Raw genomic sequence first — 18,247 nt, forward strand, 5'->3', positions numbered from 1 at the left:
ACTTTCCATGGATAAAAAAGGAAATTTTTCCCAATTCCTGCTCCCAAATGGACTCAAAATTTGCTTTTTTCAGGCCAGTTTTATCCCTCCCAGTTTGTCCCAGTCCCTCCCAGTTCATCCCAGTTCAAATTCCCCATTTTTCCATGGATAAAATCAAAATTTTCCCCATTTCTGCTGCCAAACAGACCCAAAATTTGCTTTTTTCAGGCCAGTTTTACCCTCCCAGTTTCATCCCCCAAATCCAAGGAATTCTCACCCCAATTCCAGCTCATCCAAATTCCATTTATTCCCCCAAAAAAAATCAAAATAAAAGCCCCCAAAACACCAAAATTCTGATTTTTTGGCCCATTTTCAGCCCAATTTTTCCTCTCCCAGTTCCCGCTGGGATTCCCAGCCCCCAATTCCAGAATTTTTGCATTTTTGTGATTTTTTTTTTCCTTTTTTTCCCCAGAATTTCAAGGATTTTGTTGTGATTTCCAGCTCAGCCAAAGCAGCCCCAAATCCCAAAAAAATCCATCTAAAATCCCAAAAAAAGAACCAAAAAATAATGTTAAAAAAGAGCCCAGAAATTCCAAAAAATCCCATAAAATAAAGGTCCAAAAATCCCATTGGAATTTTCAATTCCTGGGATATTTTTCCATGGAAAATTCTCCATTTCTCTGACATTTTCCCCTGGAAGTTTCCTCATTATTCCTGGAATTTCTCCATTTCAGGGACATTTTTCCATGGAATGCCTCAATTTTAAGGACATTTTTCTTATTTTTTCCATGGAATTTCTCCATTTCAGGGACATTTTCCATGAATTTCTCCATTTTAAGGACATTTTCCCATGGAATTTCCCATTTTTAGGGACATTTTCCCATTTTTTCCATGGAATTTCTCATTTTTAAGGACAATTTCCCATGGAATTTCTCATTTTTAAGGACAATTTTCCATGGAATTTCTCAATTTCCAGGTGTTTTTCCCATTTTCCCATGGAATTTCTCCATTTCCAGGTGATTTACCCATTTTTCGGGACATTTTTCCATGGAATTTCTCATTTTAGGAACAATTCTCCATGGAATTTCTCCATTTTAGGGACATTTTTCCATGGAATTTCTCCATTTTAGGGACATTTTTTGATTGAATTTCTCCATTTTAGGGACATTTTTTGATTGAATTTCTCAATTTTAGGGACATTTTCCCATGGAATTTTTCCATTTTAGGGTCATTTTTCCAGGGAATTTCTCCATTTTAGGGACATTTCTCTGTGGAATTTCTCCATTTTGGGGACATTTTCCCATGGAATTTCTCAATTTCCAGGTGATTTACCCATTTTTAGGGACATTTTTCAATGGAATTTTTCCATTTTAGGGACATTTTCCCGTGGAATTCCTCCATTTTAGGGACATTTTCCCGTGGAATTCCTCCATTTTAGGGACATTTTTCCACAGAATTTCTCCATTTTAGGGTCATTTTTTGATCAAATATCTCCATTTTAGGGACATTTTCCCGTGGAATTTTTCCATTTTAGGGTCATTTTTCCATGGAATTTTTCCATTTTAGGGACATTTTTTGATCGAATTTCTCAATTTTAGGGACATTTTTCCATGGAATTTCTCCATTTTAGGGACATTTTTTGATTGAATTTCTCCATTTTAGGGACATTTTCCCGTGGAATTTTTCCATTTTAGGGTCATTTTTTCATGGAATTTTTCCACTTTAGGGACATTTTTTGATCGAATTTCTCAATTTTAGGGACATTTTTCCATGGAATTTCTCCATTTTGGGGACATTTTCCCATGGAATTTCTCAATTTCCAGGTGATGTACCCATTTTTCGGGCCACGTTTCCCATTTCCCATGGAATTCCCATTTTCAGGGACACTTTTCCATGGAATTCCCATTTTCAGGGACACTTTTCCATGGAATTCCCATTTCAGGGACATTCTTCCAGGGGCAGGCGCAGCTCCTCGGCCGCCGCCCGGTCCAGGAGCCACCGGAGCCGCCCCGAGCGCGGCCGGAGCCGAGCGGCCGGGAGCGACGCCGGCTCCTCCCGCGGCTCCTCCAAAATGCGCTGCGGGGGAGAGGAAACGGCCCTGAACCCCAAAATCCCGGGGTGAACCCCAAAATCCCGGGGTGAACCCCAAAATCCCGGAGAGAATCCCAAAATCCCGGGGTGAACCCCAAAATCGGGGAGAGAATCCCAAAATCCCGGGGTGAACCCCAAAATCCCGGAGAGAATCCCAAAATCCCGGGGTGAACCCCAAAATCGGGGAGTGAACCCCAAAATCCCGGGGTGAACCCCAAAATCCCGGAGAGAATCCCAAAATCCCGGGGTGAACCCCAAAATCGGGGAGTTTAACCCCAAAGTCCCGGGGTGAACCCCAAAATCGGGGAGTTGAACCCCAAAATCCCGGGGTGAACCCCAAAATCGGGGAGTTTAACCCCAAAGTCCCGGGGTGAACCCCAAAATCGGGGAGTTTAACCCCAAAATCCCGGGGTGAACCCCAAAATCCTGGAGAGAATCCCAAAATCCCGGGGTGAACCCCAAAATCGGGGAGTGAACCCCAAAATCCCGGAGTGAACCCCAAAATCCCGGAGAGAATCCCAAAATCCCGGAGTGAACCCCAAAATCGGGGAGTTTAACCCCAAAATCCCGGGGTGAACCCCAAAATCCCGGGGTGAACCCCAAAATCTGGGAGTGAACCCCAAAATCCCAGAGAGAATCCCAAAATCCCAGAGTGAACCCCAAAATCCCAGAGTGAACCCCAAAATTGGGGAGTTGAACCCCAAAATCCCGGAGTGAACCCCAAAATCTGGGAGTGAACCCCAAAATCCTGCTGAAAATCCCCAAATCCCGGAGTGAACCCCAAAATCCCAGAGAGAACCCCAAAATCCCGGAGAGAATCCCAAAATCCCGGGGTGAACCCCAAAATCCTGGAGAGAATCCCAAAATCCTGGAGAGAATCCCAAAATCCCGGGGTGAACCCCAAAATCCTGGAGAGAACCCCAAAATCCCAGAGAAAATCCCAAAAACGGGGAGTTTAACCCCAAAAATCGAGAGTTTAACATCAAAAATGGGGAGTTTAACCTCAAAACCCCAGAGTGAATCCCAAAATCTGGGAGTGAACCCCAAAATCCTGGAGAAAATCCCAAAATCATGGAGAGAATCCCAAAATCCCAGAGTGAACCCCAAAAATGGGGAGTTTAACCCCAAAAAGGGGGAGTTTAGCCCCAAAATCCTGGATTTTAACCCCAAAATCCCACAATGAAACCCAAAAATTTGTGATTTAACCAAAAATTGGGAATTTTGCCCCAAACCTTGATCACGGGGGCCTTGGAGGCGCCGGTGGCCACCACGAGCAGGGCCTGGGCCGGGTTGAGAAATGGGATTGAACCCCAAAAATCCCAGAATTTAACCCAAACAAATCTGTATTTAACCCCCAAAAATCCGGGATTTGAGCCCAAAAATTAGGGATTTAACCAAAAATTGGGAATTTCGCCCCAAACCTTGAGCACGGGGGCCTTGGAGGCGCCGGTGGCCACCACGAGCAGGGCCCGGGCCGCGTTGAGCAGCGGCAGCGTCATCGTCACCCGCCGGGGCGGCGGCTTGGGAGAATCCTCCAGGAAGGAAATCAGGGAATTCTGCTCCTGGAAACGGGGCAAAAAAACGGGAAATCGGGAAAAAATCACAGGGGAATCACGGGGGGAAATAACGGGAAAAATGGGGAAAATAACGGGAAAAATCCAGGGAAAAATGGGGGAAATAATGGGAAAAAAAGGGGAAAATTCAGGGGAAAATAAGAGGAAATTGGAAAAAATCCCAGGGAAATTAATGGGAAAAATCCAGGGAAAAATAAATGGGAAAAATAATGGAAAAATAGAACAAAAATTGGGAAAAATAAAGGGAAAAATAAAGGGGAAAATGTGGGAAAGGAGCAAGCCCTGGGAGAGTCCTCCAGGAAGGAAATCAGGGAATTCTGCTCCTGGAAATGGGGCAAAAAAACGGGAAATGGGGAAAAATCCCGGGGGAAATAACGGGAAAATAACAGAAAAAAAAATGGAAGAAATGGGGGAAATAATGGGGAAAATGAGGAAAATAATGGGAAAATGGGGAAAATAATGGGGAAATAATGGGAAAAAATGAGGAAAATAATGGGCAAATAATAGGAAAAATTTAGGAAAATAGTGGGAAAATAATAGAAAAAATGGGGAAAATAATAGGAAAAATCTGGAAAATAATGGGAAAATAATTAGAAAAATGGGGAAAATAATGGGAAAAAATGAGGAAAAGAATGGGAAAAAATAGGAAAAATGGGGAAATTAATAGAAAAAATCTGGAAAATAATGGGAAAATAATTGGAAAAATTAGGAAAATAATGGGGAAAATAAGGAAAAATAAGGGAAAACCTGAAAGAAACGTGGGAGAAAAAAATGGGGGAAATTCCCCCCAATGGTGAGAATTCCCAAATTCCCGCAATTCCCGGAATTCCGGAGGTCACCTGGAGCAGGGCGTGGCCCGGGAACAGCGAGCAGGTGTGCCCGTCCGGCCCCACCCCCAGCAGCAGCAGGTCAAAGCGGGGCGTGGCCTCGCCCGGGAACTCCTGCAAACCAGTTCGGACCAGTATGGACCAGTTTGGATCGATACTGACCGCTATGGACCAGTTCGGATTGATATTGATCGCTATGGACCAGTTTGGACCAGTACAGACCAGTTTGGATCAATACCGATCACTATGGACCAGTTCGGACCAGTTCAGCTCATTGACTGATCCCAGTTCCCTCCCAGTCCCTCCCAGTGCTCCCAGTTCCCCCAGTCCCATTCCCACTCCCTCCCAGTCCCATTCCCAGTCCCTTCCAGTTCCCCCCAGTCCCTCCCAGTTCCCCCAGTCCCATTCCCAGTCCCTCCCAGTCCCATTCCCAGTCCATCCCAGTCCTTTCCAGTGCTCCCAGTCCCTCCCAGTCCCATTCCCACTCCCTCCCAGTCCCATTCCCAGTCCCTTCCAGTTCCCCCCAGTCCCTCCCAGTTCCCCCAGTCCCATTCCCAGTCCCTCCCAGTCCCATTCCCAGTCCATCCCAGTCCCTTCCAGTTTCCCCCAGTCCCTCCCAGTCCCTCCCAGTTCCCTCCCAGTCCCATTCCCAGTGCTCCCAGTCCCTCCGAGTATTCCCAGTTCCCCTAGTCCCATTCCCAGTCCCTCCCGTTTCCTCCAGCCCTCATTCCCAGTCCATCCCAGTCCCATTCCCAGTCCCTCCCAGTCCCATTCCCAGTTCCTCCCAGTACTTCCAGTTCCCCCAGTCCCTCCCAGTCCCTCCCAGTGCTCCCAGTCCCATTCCAACTCCTCCCAGTGCTCCCAGTCCCTCCCAGTTCCCCAGTCCCAATTCCCAGTCCCTCCCAGTCCCATTCCCAGTCCATCCCAGTGCTCCCAGTTCTCTCCCAGTCCCTCCCAGTCCCTCCCAGTCCCATTCCTAGTCCCTCCCAGTGCTCCCAGTTCTCTCCCAGTCCCTCCCAGTCCCATTCCTAGTCCCTCCCAGTGCTCCCAGTTCCCCAGTCCCAATTCCCAGTCCCTCCCAGTTCCCTCCCAGTCCCTCCCAGTTCCCTCCCAGTCCCATTCCCAGTGCTCCCAGTCCCTCCGAGTATTCCCAGTTCCCCTAGTCCCATTCCCAGTCCCTCCCGTTTCCTCCAGCCCTCATTCCCAGTCCATCCCAGTCCCATTCCCAGTCCCTCCCAGTCCCATTCCCAGTTCCTCCCAGTACTTCCAGTTCCTCCAGTCCCTCCCAGTCCCTCCCAGTGCTCCCAGTCCCATTCCAACTCCTCCCAGTGCTCCCAGTCCCTCCCAGTTCCCCAGTCCCAATTCCCAGTCCCTCCCAGTCCCATTCCCAGTCCATCCCAGTGCTCCCAGTTCTCTCCCAGTCCCTCCCAGTCCCATTCCTAGTCCCTCCCAGTGCTCCCAGTTCTCTCCCAGTCCCTCCTAGTCCCATTCCTAGTCCCTCCCAGTGCTCCCAGTTCCCCAGTCCCAATTCCCAGTCCCTCCCAGTCCCATTCCCAGTCCCTCCCAGTGCTCCCAGTTCCCGTACCCTCCTCAGCTGCTCCTCGTAGTCCCGGGCGGCCTCGGCCGGGCCCAGCCCGGAGCTGACCCAGAGCACGCGGGGGCCGGGGGGGGCAAACTGGGACAGCAGCTGGGACTGGGAATGGACACAGAGTCATACTGGGAGCACTGGGATGGCACGCGGGGGCCGGGGGGGGCAAACTGGGACAGCAGCTGGGACTGGGAATGGACACAGAGTCATACTGGGAGCACTGGGATGGCACGCGGGGGCCGGGGGGGGCAAACTGGGACAGCAGCTGGGACTGGGAATGGACACAGAGTTATACTGGGAGCACTGGGATGGCACGCGGGGGCCGGGGGGGGCAAACTGGGACAGCAGCTGGGACTGGGAATGGACACAGAGTTATACTGGGAGCACTGGGAATGGACACCGGGGGGGCAAACTGGGACAGCAGCTGGGACTGGGAATGGACACAGAGTTATACTGGGAGCACTGGGATGGCACGCGGGGGCCGGGGGGGGCAAACTGGGACAGCAGCTGGGACTGGGAATGGACACAGAGTCATACTGGGAGCACTGGGAATGGACACAGAGCCATACTGGGAGCACTGGGATGGCACGCGGGGGCCGGGGGGGGCAAACTGGGACAGCAGCTGGGACTGGGAATGGACACAGAGTTATACTGGGAGCACTGGGAATGGACACAGAGTTATACTGGGAGCACTGGGAATGGACACAGAGCCATACTGGGAGCACTGGGAATGGACACAGTCATACTGGGAGCACTGGGAATGGACACAGAGTTATACTGGGAGCACTGGGAATGGACACAGAGCCATACTGGGAGCACTGGGATGGCACCCGGGGGCCGGGGGGGGCAAACTGGGACAGCAGCTGGGACTGGGAATGGACACAGAGTTATACTGGGAGCACTGGGAATGGACACAGAGCCATACTGGGAGCACTGGGAATGGACACAGAGTCATACTGGGAGCACTGGGATGGCACGCGGGGGCCGGGGGGGGCAAACTGGGACAGCAGCTGGGACTGGGAATGGACACAGAGTTATACTGGGAGCACTGGGATGGCACCCGGGGGCCGGGGGGGGCAAACTGGGACAGCAGCTGGGACTGGGAATGGACACAGAGTTATACTGGGAGCACTGGGAATGGACACAGAGTTATACTGGGAGCACTGGGAATGGACACAGAGCCATACTGGGAGCACTGGGAATGGACACAGAGTTATACTGGGAGCACTGGGAATGGACACAGAGTTATACTGGGAGCACTGGGAATGGACACAGAGTTATACTGGGAGCACTGGGAATGGACACAGAGCCATACTGGGAGCACTGGGATGGCACCCGGGGGCCGGGGGGGGCAAACTGGGACAGCAGCTGGGACTGGGAATGGACACAGAGCCATACTGGGAGCACTGGGAATGGACACAGAGTTATACTGGGAGCACTGGGAATGGACACAGAGCCATACTGGGAGCACTGGGAATGGACACAGAGCCATACTGGGAGCACTGGGAATGGACACAGAGCCATACTGGGAGCACTGGGAATGGACACAGAGTTATACTGGGAGCACTGGGAATGGACACAGAGCCATACTGGGAGCACTGGGAATGGACACAGAGCCATACTGGGAGCACTGGGATGGCACGCGGGGGCCGGGGGGGGCAAACTGGGACAGCAGCTGGGACTGGGAATGGACACAGAGTTATACTGGGAGCACTGGGATGGCACGCGGGGGCCGGGGGGGGCAAACTGGGACAGCAGCTGGGACTGGGAATGGACACAGAGTTATACTGGGAGCACTGGGAATGGACACCGGGGGGGCAAACTGGGACAGCAGCTGGGACTGGGAATGGACACAGAGTTATACTGGGAGCACTGGGAATGGACACCGGGGGGGCAAACTGGGACAGCAGCTGGGACTGGGAATGGACACAGAGTTATACTGGGAGCACTGGGAATGGACACAGAGCCATACTGGGAGCACTGGGAATGGACACAGAGTTATACTGGGAGCACTGGGAATGGACACAGTCATACTGGGAGCACTGGGAATGGACACAGAGTTATACTGGGAGCACTGGGAATGGACACAGTCATACTGGAAGCACTGGGAATGGACACAGAGCCATACTGGGAGCACTGGGAATGGACACAGAGTTATACTGGGAGCACTGGGAATGTACACAGAGCCATACTGGGAGCACTGGGAGGACTCGAGGGGAGTCAGGAGAGACTGGGAGGGAAATGAGGGGAACTGGGCCAGACTGGGAGGAACTGGGAGGAACTGGGCCAAACTGGGAGGAACAAGGAAAAGTTGAGGGCCGTTAGCAGGGCCTGGGGGAAACTGGGCCAGACTGGGAAACCTGGGCCAAACTGGGAGGAACTGGGCCAGACTGAGAGGAACTGGGAGGGACTGGGAGGAACTGGGGGGAACTGGGCCAAACTGGGAGGAACTGGAGGGAACTGGGCCAGCCTGGGAGGAACCGGGAGGAGCCGTCCCCGTGCCCGCTCACCCGGTAGGCGCCGCCGGTGCTGTCGGGGTGCTCGGGCGGCACCAGGCGCTCGTCGCAGAACGCCAGCAGCCACCGCGAGGGCTCCGCGCCGGGCGCCGCCCTCAGCGCCGCCGGCAGCTCCCGCGCCAGCAGCGCCACCAGCGAGCCCCCGGACAGCCCCAGCGTGAAGCGGCCGCCGCTCGCCACCGCCTCGGCCGCCGCCTCCGCCACCGAGCGCGCCAGGGCCGCGCCGAGCTCGGCTGGGGACGGGAACACCGACACGGCCGCCATGATGGCGGCGCCAAGGGGGAAGAAGAAGGGGGAAGTGACGTCACGGCGCGGCGCGTTGCTAAGCAGCCACGGGCCGTTACCGGAAGTTGGGTCTGAGCGCGTCGCATTGCTAAGCAACCGCGGGCAGTTACCGGAAGTGGGGTTAGATAGAGTCGCGTTGCTAAGCAACCACGGGACCCTTACCGGAAGTGGGGTCAGAGAGCGTCGCGTTGCTAAGCAACCACGGGACCCTTACCGGAAGTGGGGTCAGAGAGCGTCGCGTTGCTAAGCAACCGTGGCGTTGTTACCGGAAGTGGAGTCAGAGAGCCTCGGGTTGCCAAGCGGCTCCGGGGGTGGCTCCGGGCCCGCCCCGGTTCCCCCCGCGGGCTCCGGGGCCGCTCCGGGGCTCCCGGGGCTCTCCCGGTGCCGCCGCAGCCTAGGACACGCCCATAGAGAGCGTGGTTTGGATGAACGGCGCGTTTCTATTGGTTGGCAGCGCTGCTGGCGGCAGCTGATTGGTTGAGGCGAAGGACGGGGGGAGTGGGCGGGGCTAGGATGCGGGATGAGGCGGGGCTATGCAAATAAGGGGCGGGGCAAACGGAGCCGTGCGCTGTTGCCGCCCCCTAGCGGGGGGGGGGGCACGGGACCCCTCCAGGTTTGGGGACCCCCCAAAATCGGGACCCCCAAAATCGGGACCCCCCAAAATCGGGACCCCTCCAGGTTTGGGGACCCCCCCAAAATCGGGACCCCCCAAAATCGGGACCCCTCCAGGTTTGGGGACCCCCCCAAAATCGGGACCCCCAAAATGGGGACCCCCCCAAAATCGGGACCCCCAAACTCGGGACCCCCCAGGCCTGGAACCCTCAAAATCGGGACCTCTCCAGGTCTGGGGAGCCCAAAACTGCGACCCTACTGCCCCGGGACCCCCTTCCCAAAACCCCGGGACCCCCAGAATCAAATCCCGCAACTCCAGGACCCCCTCCCCAAATCCCCGGGACCCCCAAAATCAAAACCCCAAAATCCCGGGACCGCCAGAATCAAATCCCGCAACTCCAGGACCCCCTCCCCAAATCCCCGGGACCCCCCCAAAATCAAAACCCCAAAACCGGGACCGCCAAAATCAAATCCCGCAACTCCAGGACCCCCTCCCCAAATCCCCGGGACCCCCAAAATCAAAACCCCAAAACGCCGGGACCCCAAAAATCAAAATCCCGGGACCCCCAGAATCAAATCCCGCAACTCCAGGACCCCCTCCCCAAATCCCCGGGACCCCCAAAATCAAAACCCCAAAACGCCGGGACCCCAAAAATCAAAACCCCGGGACCCCCAAAATCAAATCCCGCAACTCCAGGACCCCCTCCCCAAATCCCCGGGACCCCCAAAATCAAAACCCCAAAACGCCGGGACCCCAAAAATCAAAATCCCGGGACCCCCAGAATCAAATCCCGCAACTCCAGGACCCCCTCCCCAAATCCCCGGGACCCCCAAAATCAAAACCCCAAAACGCCGGGACCCCAAAAATCAAAACCCCGGGACCCCCAAAATCAAATCCCGCAACTCCAGGACCCCCTCCCCAAATCCCCGGGACCCCCCCAAAATCAAAACCCCAAAACCGGGACCCCCCCCGGCCTTGGGGACCCCTCCCCCTCCCCTCCCGCCCCTCCCCCACCGTCCCGTTAATCCGATTTCCCCAAATCCCAAATCCCAAATCCCAAATCCCAAATCCCAAATCCGTGACCGGAGGCGACCCCGGGGGGCTCCACCCTTTTTTTTATTCTTTTTTTTGGGGGGGGGTTCATCCCATTTTTGGGGTTTTCTATCCAATTTTTGGGGGTTTTCATCCCATTTTTCGGGTTTTCATTCCATTTTGGGGGTTTTCATTCCATTTTGGGGGTTTTGATCCCATTTTGGGGGGTTTTGATCCCATTTTTGGGGGTTTTGATCCCATTTTGGGGGTTTTCATCCCATTTTTGGGGTTTCCACCCCCATTTTAATCCTTTATTTTGAAGTTTCCTTCGCTTTTTAGGGTTTCCATCCCATTTTTTGGGGATTTCTATCCCTTTTTGGTGTTTTCATCCCATTTCTGGGGGGATTTCTATCCCGTTTTTGGAGTTTCCATCCCCATTTTTATCCCCTGATCCTTTATTTTGGAGTTTCCATCTCATTTTCGGTGTCTTCATCCCAATTTTTGGGGATAAACCCCCATTTTTGGGGATTAAATCCCAATTTTTGAGCACAAACCCAAATTTTTTGGGTTTAAATCCCAATTTTTGGGGATAAACCCCCATTTTTGGGGATTAAATCCCAATTTTGGGGGACAAACCCCCATTTTTGGGGATTAAAATATCAATTTTTTTTTATAAAACCCCCACCCCCAGAATTCCCATGGCCCTGGGACCCCTCCCCCAGCAGCTCCCGCCCCTCCCCCTCTCTCGCCGTTAATTAACGCGTTAATTAATCCCTTAATGAATCCGCTCGCTCCAAATCCGCGCGGGCTCGGCGGGGCCGCTGCGGAGGCAGCTCCGGCCCCTTTTATCCCGCGATTTTTTAGGGATAAAATTCCCATTTTTCCTCATCCTTTTCCTCCACCCCAGCCCTTCTTTTTTAGGGATAACCCCCCCCCATTTTTTAGGGATAAACCCCCATTTTTTAGGGATAAATCCCCATTTTTTTAGGGCTAAACCCCCCATTTTTTAGGGATAAAACCCCCATTTTTTAGGGATAAACCCCCCATTTTTAGGAATAAAACCCCCATTTTTTTTAGGGATAAAACCCCCATTTTTTAGGGATAACCCCCCTTCTTTTAAGGATAACACCCCCATTTTTTTTGGGCTAAATCCCCATTTTTTAGGGACAAAATCCCCATTTTTTTAGCGACAACGCCTCATTTTTACTACCATTATTACCATTATTATTGCTATCATTCCCACTATCCCTTTTTTATTCCCATTATTCCCGCTATCATTCCCATTATTACTATCACTTTTATTCCCATTATTCCCATTATTATCGCTATCATTCCCACTATTCCCACCACTTTTATTCCCCTTTTATTCTCTTTATTCCTGCTATTATTATCACCACTATTCCTATAAATTTTACTCTCCTTATCCCTGCTATCCCCGCTATCACTCCCCCTATTCCCATCACTTTTATTTCCATTATTTTATATTATATCATATTTTATATTATTTATCCCTTTCCCCCTGCGCTATCCCCGCTATCACTCCTGCTATTCCTATCGCTTTTATTCCCATTATTCCCACGATCACTCTCACTATTTTTATCACTTTGATTACTTTTATTCCCATTATTCTCGCTATTATTATTCATTCCCACCCCTTTTCCCCCTGTTATACCCACCCCTTTCCCTGCACTATCCCCACTATCACTCCCGATATTCCTATAATTTTTATTCCCGTTATTCTCGCTATTATTATTATCACTCCCACCCCTTTTTCCCCGCTATAATTCCCGCCCCTTTTCCCCCGCTATCCCCGCTCTAATCCCCGCTATTCCCACCACTTTTCCCCCACTATTCCCTCCCTTTTCCCCAGTATAATCCACTCTATTCCCACTCTTTCCCCCGGCTATTCCCTCCCTTTCCCCGCTCCAATCCCCGCTATTCCCTCCCTTTTCCCCGCTATTCCCACCACTTTTCCCCTGCCATTCCCTCCCTTTTCCCCGCTCTAATCCCCACTATTCCCTCCCTTTCCCCACTATAATCCCCGCTATTCCCACCACTTTTCCCCCGCTATTCCCTCCCTTTCCCCGCTCCAATCCCTGCTATTCCCTCCCTTTTCCCCCGCTATTCCCACCACTTTTCCCCTGCCATTCCCACCCCTTTCCCCTGCTCTAATCCCCACTATTCCCTCCTTTTTCCCCCGCTATTCCCACCCTTTTCCCCGCTCTAATCCCCACTATTCCCACCACTTTCCCCCCTCCATTCCCTCCCTTTCCCTGCTCCAATCCCCCCGTTTTCCCTCCCTTTCCCCGCTCCATCCGCTCCCTTTCCCCGCTCCAATCCCCACTATTCCCCCCACTTTCCCCGCTCCAATCCCTCCCTTTCCCCGCTCCATCCCCTCCCTTTCCCCGCTCCAATCCCCGCTATTCCCCCCACTTTCCCCGCTCCATCCCCTCCCTTTCCCCGCTCCAATCCCTCCCTTTCCCCGCTCCATCCCCTCCCTTTCCCCCCTCCATCCCCTCCCTTTCCCCGCTCCAATCCCCTCTATTCCCCCCACTTTCCCCGCTCCATCCCCTCCCTTTCCCCGCTCCATCCCCGCTATTCCCCCCACTTTCCCCGCTCCATCCCCTCCCTTTCCCCGCTCCATCCCCTCCCTTTCCCCGCTCCAATCCCCACTATTCCCCTCCCTTTCCCCGCTCCATCCCCTCCCTTTCCCCGCTCCATCCCCTCCCTTTCCCCGCTCCATCCCCGCTATTCCCCCCACTTTCCCCGCTCCATCCGCTCCCTTTCCCCGCCCCAGTCCCCTCTCCCGGCCCGGGCATGGCCTGGGCGCTGTTCTCGGGCCGGGCGCTGCTGGCGCGGCGCTCGGAGCGGCGCCTGGACACGGAGCGGGAGCTGCGGGCGGCGCTGCAGAACCGCCTGCTGCTGCTGCTCTTCGCCGCGCGCCGCTGCCCGCGCTGCCGCGGGTTCGAGCCCCGCCTGCGCCGCTTCTGGAGCCGCCTCACCGACCCCGCGCACGTCGAGCGGCCCGAGCAGCTCGGCCTGGTCTACGTGGGGAGGGACGGCTGCGAGCAGGAGCACCGCGAGTACCTGAGGGACATGCCCCGCGCCTGGATGGCGCTGCCCTACGGCGATGAACTCGGCAGGTGAGCGCAGCTGGGGACACCTGTGCTAGGTGAGGGACAGGTGAGGGCACCTACAACAGGTAAGAGATGGGTGGGGACAAGTGGGGACAGGTGAGGGACGGGTGGGGATGGGTGGGGATGGGTGGGGAAGGCAAGGACAGGTGAGGGACAGGTAGGGATGGGTGGAGACACCTACAACAGATGAGAGATGGGTGGGGACAGCTTTGGTAGGTGAGGGACAAGTGGGATAGGTGAGGGACAGGTAGGGATGGGTGGGGACACCTTTGGTAGCTGACGGACAGGTGGGACAGCTGGGGATGGGTGGGGACACCTACAACAGGTGAGGGAGAGGTGGGGACAGGTAGGGATGGGTGGGGACACCTACAACAGGTGAGGACAGGTAGGAACACCTTTGGTAGGTGAGGGACAGGTGGGGACAAATGGGACAGGTGAGGGACAGGTGGGATAGGAGCAGCTCGGCCTGGTCTACGTGGGGAGGGACGGCTGCGAGCAGGAGCACCGCGAGTACCTGAGGGACATGCCCCGCGCCTGGATGGCGCTGCCCTACGGCGATGAACTCGGCAGGTGAGAGCAGCTGGGGACACCTGTGCTAGGTGAGGGACAGGTGAGGGCACCTACAACAGGTGAGAGATGGGTGGGGACAAGTGGGGACAGGTGAGGGACAGGTGGGGATGGGTGGAGACACCTACAACAGATGAGAGATGGGTGGGGACAGCTTTGGTAGGTGAGGGACAAGTGGGATAGGTGAGGGACAGGTGAGGGACAGGTAGGGATGGGTGGGGACACCCACAACAGGTGAGGGATGGGTGGGGACACCCTTGGTAGGTGAGGGACAGGTGGGGATGGGTGGGGAAGGCAAGGACAGGAAGGGACAGGTCTTCCCCTTTTCCCCCTTTTCCCATTTTCCCAAACTCCCAATTTGCCGTTCCCCATTCCCAAACTCCCAATTTCCCATTCCCCATTCCCAAACTCCCAATTTCCCATTCCCCATTCCCAAACTCCCAATTTCCCCATCCCAAACTCCCCCAATTTCCCGTTCCCCATCCCAAACTCCCCCAATTTCCCGTTCCCCATCCCAAACTCCCCCAATTTGCCGTTCCCCATCCCAAACTCCCCCAATTTGCCGTTCCCCATTCCCAAACTCCCCCAATTTGCCGTTCCCCATTCCCAAACTCCCAATTTCCCCATCCCAAACTCCCCGAATTTGCCGTTCCCCATCCCAAACTCCCCCAATTTGCCGTTCCCCATCCCAAACTCCCCCAATTTGCCGTTCCCCATCCCAAACTCCCCCAATTTCCCGTTCCCCATCCCAAACTCCCCCAATTTGCCATTCCCCATCCCAAACTCCCCCAATTTCCCATTCCCCATTCCCAAACTCCCCCAATTTCCCATTCCCCATTCCCAAACTCCCCGAATTTGCCGTTCCCCATCCCAACCTCGCCGTTTGCCCCGATTTCCCCCCGTTTGCCATCCCCAGGGAGCTGGAGCGCCGTTTCGGGGTGTCGGAGCTGCCGGCCGTGGTGGTGCTGGCGCCGAGCGGGGCCGTGCTGGTTCGGGACGCCGTGCCGGAGATCCGGGATTTGGGACCCGCCTGCTTCCACAACTGGCGCCAGGCGGCCGAGCTGCTGGACCGCAACTTCCAGGAGCGCCAGGAGCCCGCGGGGTCGGCGCCCCGCAGCCTCACCGGGCTCCTGCGGCGCCGCAAGTACCGGCCCGAGCGCCGCCGCGGCCACCAGGAGGAGGAGGAGGAGGAGGAGGAGGAAGGGCAGCCGGGGTAGAGGCTGGAGCCCAAATCCTGGAAAAGTGGCGGAACCTTGGGGTGTATCCAGCTGGGAATGGTCGCTACAGTTCCGGCTTCTTCGTTGGATGATCTAACCCAAAAATCTCATCGGTTTTCCCAAAAATAAAGATGGAGGAAGAGGAAGAGGAGAAGGGGAAAGGGAAGAGGAAGGGCAGTGGGGGTAGAGGCTGGAGCCCAAATCCCGGAAAAGTGGCGGAACCTTGGGGGGGATCCAGCTGGGAATGGTCGCTGTGGTTCCGGCTTCTCTGTTGGAGGAACTCACCCAAAAATCCCATCGGTTTTCCTGAAAAATGAGGAAGGAGGAGAAGGAGGAGAAGGAAAAGGAAGAGGAGAAGGGGAAAGGGAAGAGGAAGGGCAGAGGAAGTAGAGGCTGGAGCCCAAATCCTGGAAAAGTGGCGGAACCTTGGGGGGGATCCAGCTGGGAATGGTCGCTGTGGTTCCGGCTTCTTCGTTGGATGATCTAACCCAAAAATCTCATTGGTTTTCCCAAAAATAAAGATGGAGGAAGAGGAGAAAAGGGAAAGGGAAGAGGAAGGGCAGCGGGGGTAGAGGCTGGAGCCCAAATCCCGGAAAAGTGACGGAACCTTGGGGGGGATCCAGCTGGGAATGGTCGCTGTGGTTCCGGCTTCTCTGTTGGAGGAACTAATCCAAAAATCCCATCGGTTTTCCTGAAAAATGAGGAAGGAGGAGAAGGAGGAGAAGGAAAAGGAAGAGGAGAAGGGGGAAAGGGAAGAGGAAGGGCAGAGGAAGTAGAGGCTGGATCCCAAATCCCAGAAAAGTGACGGAACCTTGGGGTGGATCCAGCTGGGAATGGTCGCTGTGGTTCCGGCCTCTCCGTTGGAGGAACTCACCCAAAAATCTCATTGGTTTTCCCAAAAATAAAGATGGAGGAAGAGGAAGAGGAGAAAAGGGAAAGGGAAGAGGAAGGGCAGCGGGGGTAGAGGCTGGAGCCCAAATCCCAGAAAAGTGACGGAACCTTGGGGGGGATCCAGCTGGGAATGGTCGCTACGGTTCCGGCTTCTTCGTTGGATGATCTGACCCAAAAATCTCATTGGTTTTCCCAAAAATATAGATGGAGGAAGAGGAAGAGGAGAAAAGGGAAAGGGAAGAGGAAGGGCAGCGGGAGTAGAGGCTGGAGCCCAAATCCCGGAAAAGTGACGGAACCTTGGGGGGGATCCAGCTGGGAATGGTCGCTACGGTTCCGACTTCTCTGTTGGAGGAACTCACCCAAAATCCCATCGGTTTTCCCAAAAAATGAGGAAGGAGGAGGATGAGGAAGAGGAAAAGGAGGAGGAGAAGGGGGAAAGGGAGGAGGAAGGGCAGCGGGAGTAGAGGCTGGAGCCCAAATCCCAGAAAAGTGGCGGAACCTTGGGGTGGATCCAGCTGGGAATGGTCGCTGTGGTTCCGGCCTCTCTGTTGGAGGAACTCACCCAAAATCCCATCGGTTTTCCCAAAAATAAAGGAAGAAGCAGAGGAAGAGGAGGAACAGGCCCTGGGGTGGATCCAACTGGGAATGAACCAGTCCCAGTTTGGGAACTGAACTGGTCCCAGTTTGGGAATGAACTGGTCCCAGTTTGGGAATGAACCAGTCCCAGTTTGGAAATTAAACTGGTCCCAGTTTGGGAATGAACCAGTCCCAGTTTGGAAATTAAACTGGTCCCAGTTTGGGAATGAACTGGTCCCAGTTTGGGAATGAACTGGTCCCAGTTTGGGAATGAGCCAGTCCCAGTTTGGAAATTAAACTGGTCCCAGTTTGGGAACTGAACTGGTCCCAGTTTGGGAATGAACTGGTCCCAGTTTGGGAATGAACCAGTCCCCGTTTGGAAATTAAACTGGTCCCACTTTGGGAATGAACTGGTCCCAGTTTGGGAACTGAACCGGTCCCAGTTTGGGAATGAACCGGTCCCAGTTTGGGAATGAACCAGTCCCAGTTTGGGAACTGAACTGGTCCCAGTTTGGGAATGAACTGGTCCCAGTTTGGGAATGAACCAGTCCCAGTTTGGAAATTAAACTGGTCCCACTTTGGGAATGAACTGGTCCCAGTTTGGGAACTGAACCGGTCCCAGTTTGGGAATGAACTGGTCCCAGTTTGGGAATGAACCAGTCCCAGATTGGAAATTAAACTGGTCCCAGTTTCGGATTGAGCCAGTCCCAGTTTGGGAATGAACTGGTCCCAGTTTGAGATTGAGCCAGTCCCAGTTTGGGAATGAACCAGTCCCAGTTTGGGAATGAACTGGTCCCAGTTTGGGAACTGAACTGGTCCCAGTTTGAGATTGAGCCAGTCCCAGTTTGGGAATGAGCCAGTCCCAGTTTGGGAATGAACCGGTCCCAGTTTGGGAACTGAACCGGTCCCAGTTTGGGAATGAACCAATCCCAGTTTGGGATTAAACTGGTCCCAGTTCCGGATCCCGCTCCCGGAATTTTCCCCGGATCGGGATTTTGGGTTCCCGGGATCGAATTTCAGGCCCCGCCCGGGGGCGGCTCCCGGAGGTTCCTCGGAGGAATTTTCCCCTTCCCGGATTTCTTCGCGAGCCTCCAACTTTTAACCAAAAAAAAAAAAAAAAAAAAAAAGGAAATTTTGGGGATTTTTTTTTTTCCCGCCGGGAAGCGCCGCTGGAAATGGGAATTTCCCCCCTGGAGCGCCGCGTGCTGATCCCAGGTGAGAATTCCCGGAATTTCATCCCAAAATCCCCCTCGGAGCCTTAAAAATGGGGGAGGGGGAATTCCCCGGGAGGGATAAAAAAGGGAAAAAAAGTGAGATTTTTGGGTTTTTATGGAGTTTTCCCGGTTTTTTTTGG

At 54.1% G+C, this 18,247-nt stretch overlaps 2 protein-coding genes across 2 annotated transcripts; one reads left to right on the forward strand and one right to left on the reverse strand.

The window, feature by feature from the left end:
* Nucleotides 1–1,702: 1,702 nt before the first annotated feature.
* Nucleotides 1,703–8,839, reverse strand: PGLS (6-phosphogluconolactonase). Its single transcript, XM_077787771.1, has 5 exons — nucleotides 8,570–8,839; nucleotides 6,057–6,164; nucleotides 4,484–4,585; nucleotides 3,492–3,632; nucleotides 1,703–2,055 (listed from the first exon to the last, which is right to left on the reverse strand). Exons 1-5 carry the CDS (start codon nucleotides 8,837–8,839, stop codon nucleotides 1,918–1,920), a joined length of 759 nt encoding a protein of 252 aa, XP_077643897.1. The 3' UTR covers nucleotides 1,703–1,917.
* Nucleotides 8,840–13,322: 4,483 nt separating this feature from the next.
* On the forward strand, nucleotides 13,323–15,688 carry NXNL1 (nucleoredoxin like 1). The gene is made up of 2 exons (XM_021546120.2): nucleotides 13,323–13,648; nucleotides 15,126–15,688. The coding sequence occupies exons 1-2, from the start codon at nucleotides 13,323–13,325 to the stop codon at nucleotides 15,424–15,426; spliced, it is 627 nt and encodes a 208-aa protein (XP_021401795.2). The 3' UTR covers nucleotides 15,427–15,688.
* Nucleotides 15,689–18,247: the final 2,559 nt, after the last annotated feature.

Source organism: Lonchura striata, chromosome 21, assembly GCF_046129695.1.
Source record: "Lonchura striata isolate bLonStr1 chromosome 21, bLonStr1.mat, whole genome shotgun sequence".
Lineage (NCBI taxonomy): Eukaryota > Metazoa > Chordata > Aves > Passeriformes > Estrildidae > Lonchura > Lonchura striata.

Excerpts from the sequence above, each read along its gene's own strand:
- PGLS (XM_077787771.1), bottom strand. The coding sequence starts at position 8,839 with ATGGCGGCCGTGTCGGTGTTCCCGTCCCCAGCCGAGCTCGGCGCGGCC. Across the intron at positions 3,633-4,483 it reads CGGGCCACGCCCTGCTCCAG|GAGCAGAATTCCCTGATTTC; the intron begins GTGACCTCCGGA and ends CCCCGTTTCCAG. Across the intron at positions 2,056-3,491 it reads CCAAGGCCCCCGTGCTCAAG|CGCATTTTGGAGGAGCCGCG; the intron begins GTTTGGGGCGAA and ends TCTCCCCCGCAG.
- NXNL1 (XM_021546120.2), top strand. The coding sequence starts at position 13,323 with ATGGCCTGGGCGCTGTTCTCGGGCCGGGCGCTGCTGGCGCGGCGCTCG. Across the intron at positions 13,649-15,125 it reads TACGGCGATGAACTCGGCAG|GGAGCTGGAGCGCCGTTTCG; the intron begins GTGAGCGCAGCT and ends TGCCATCCCCAG.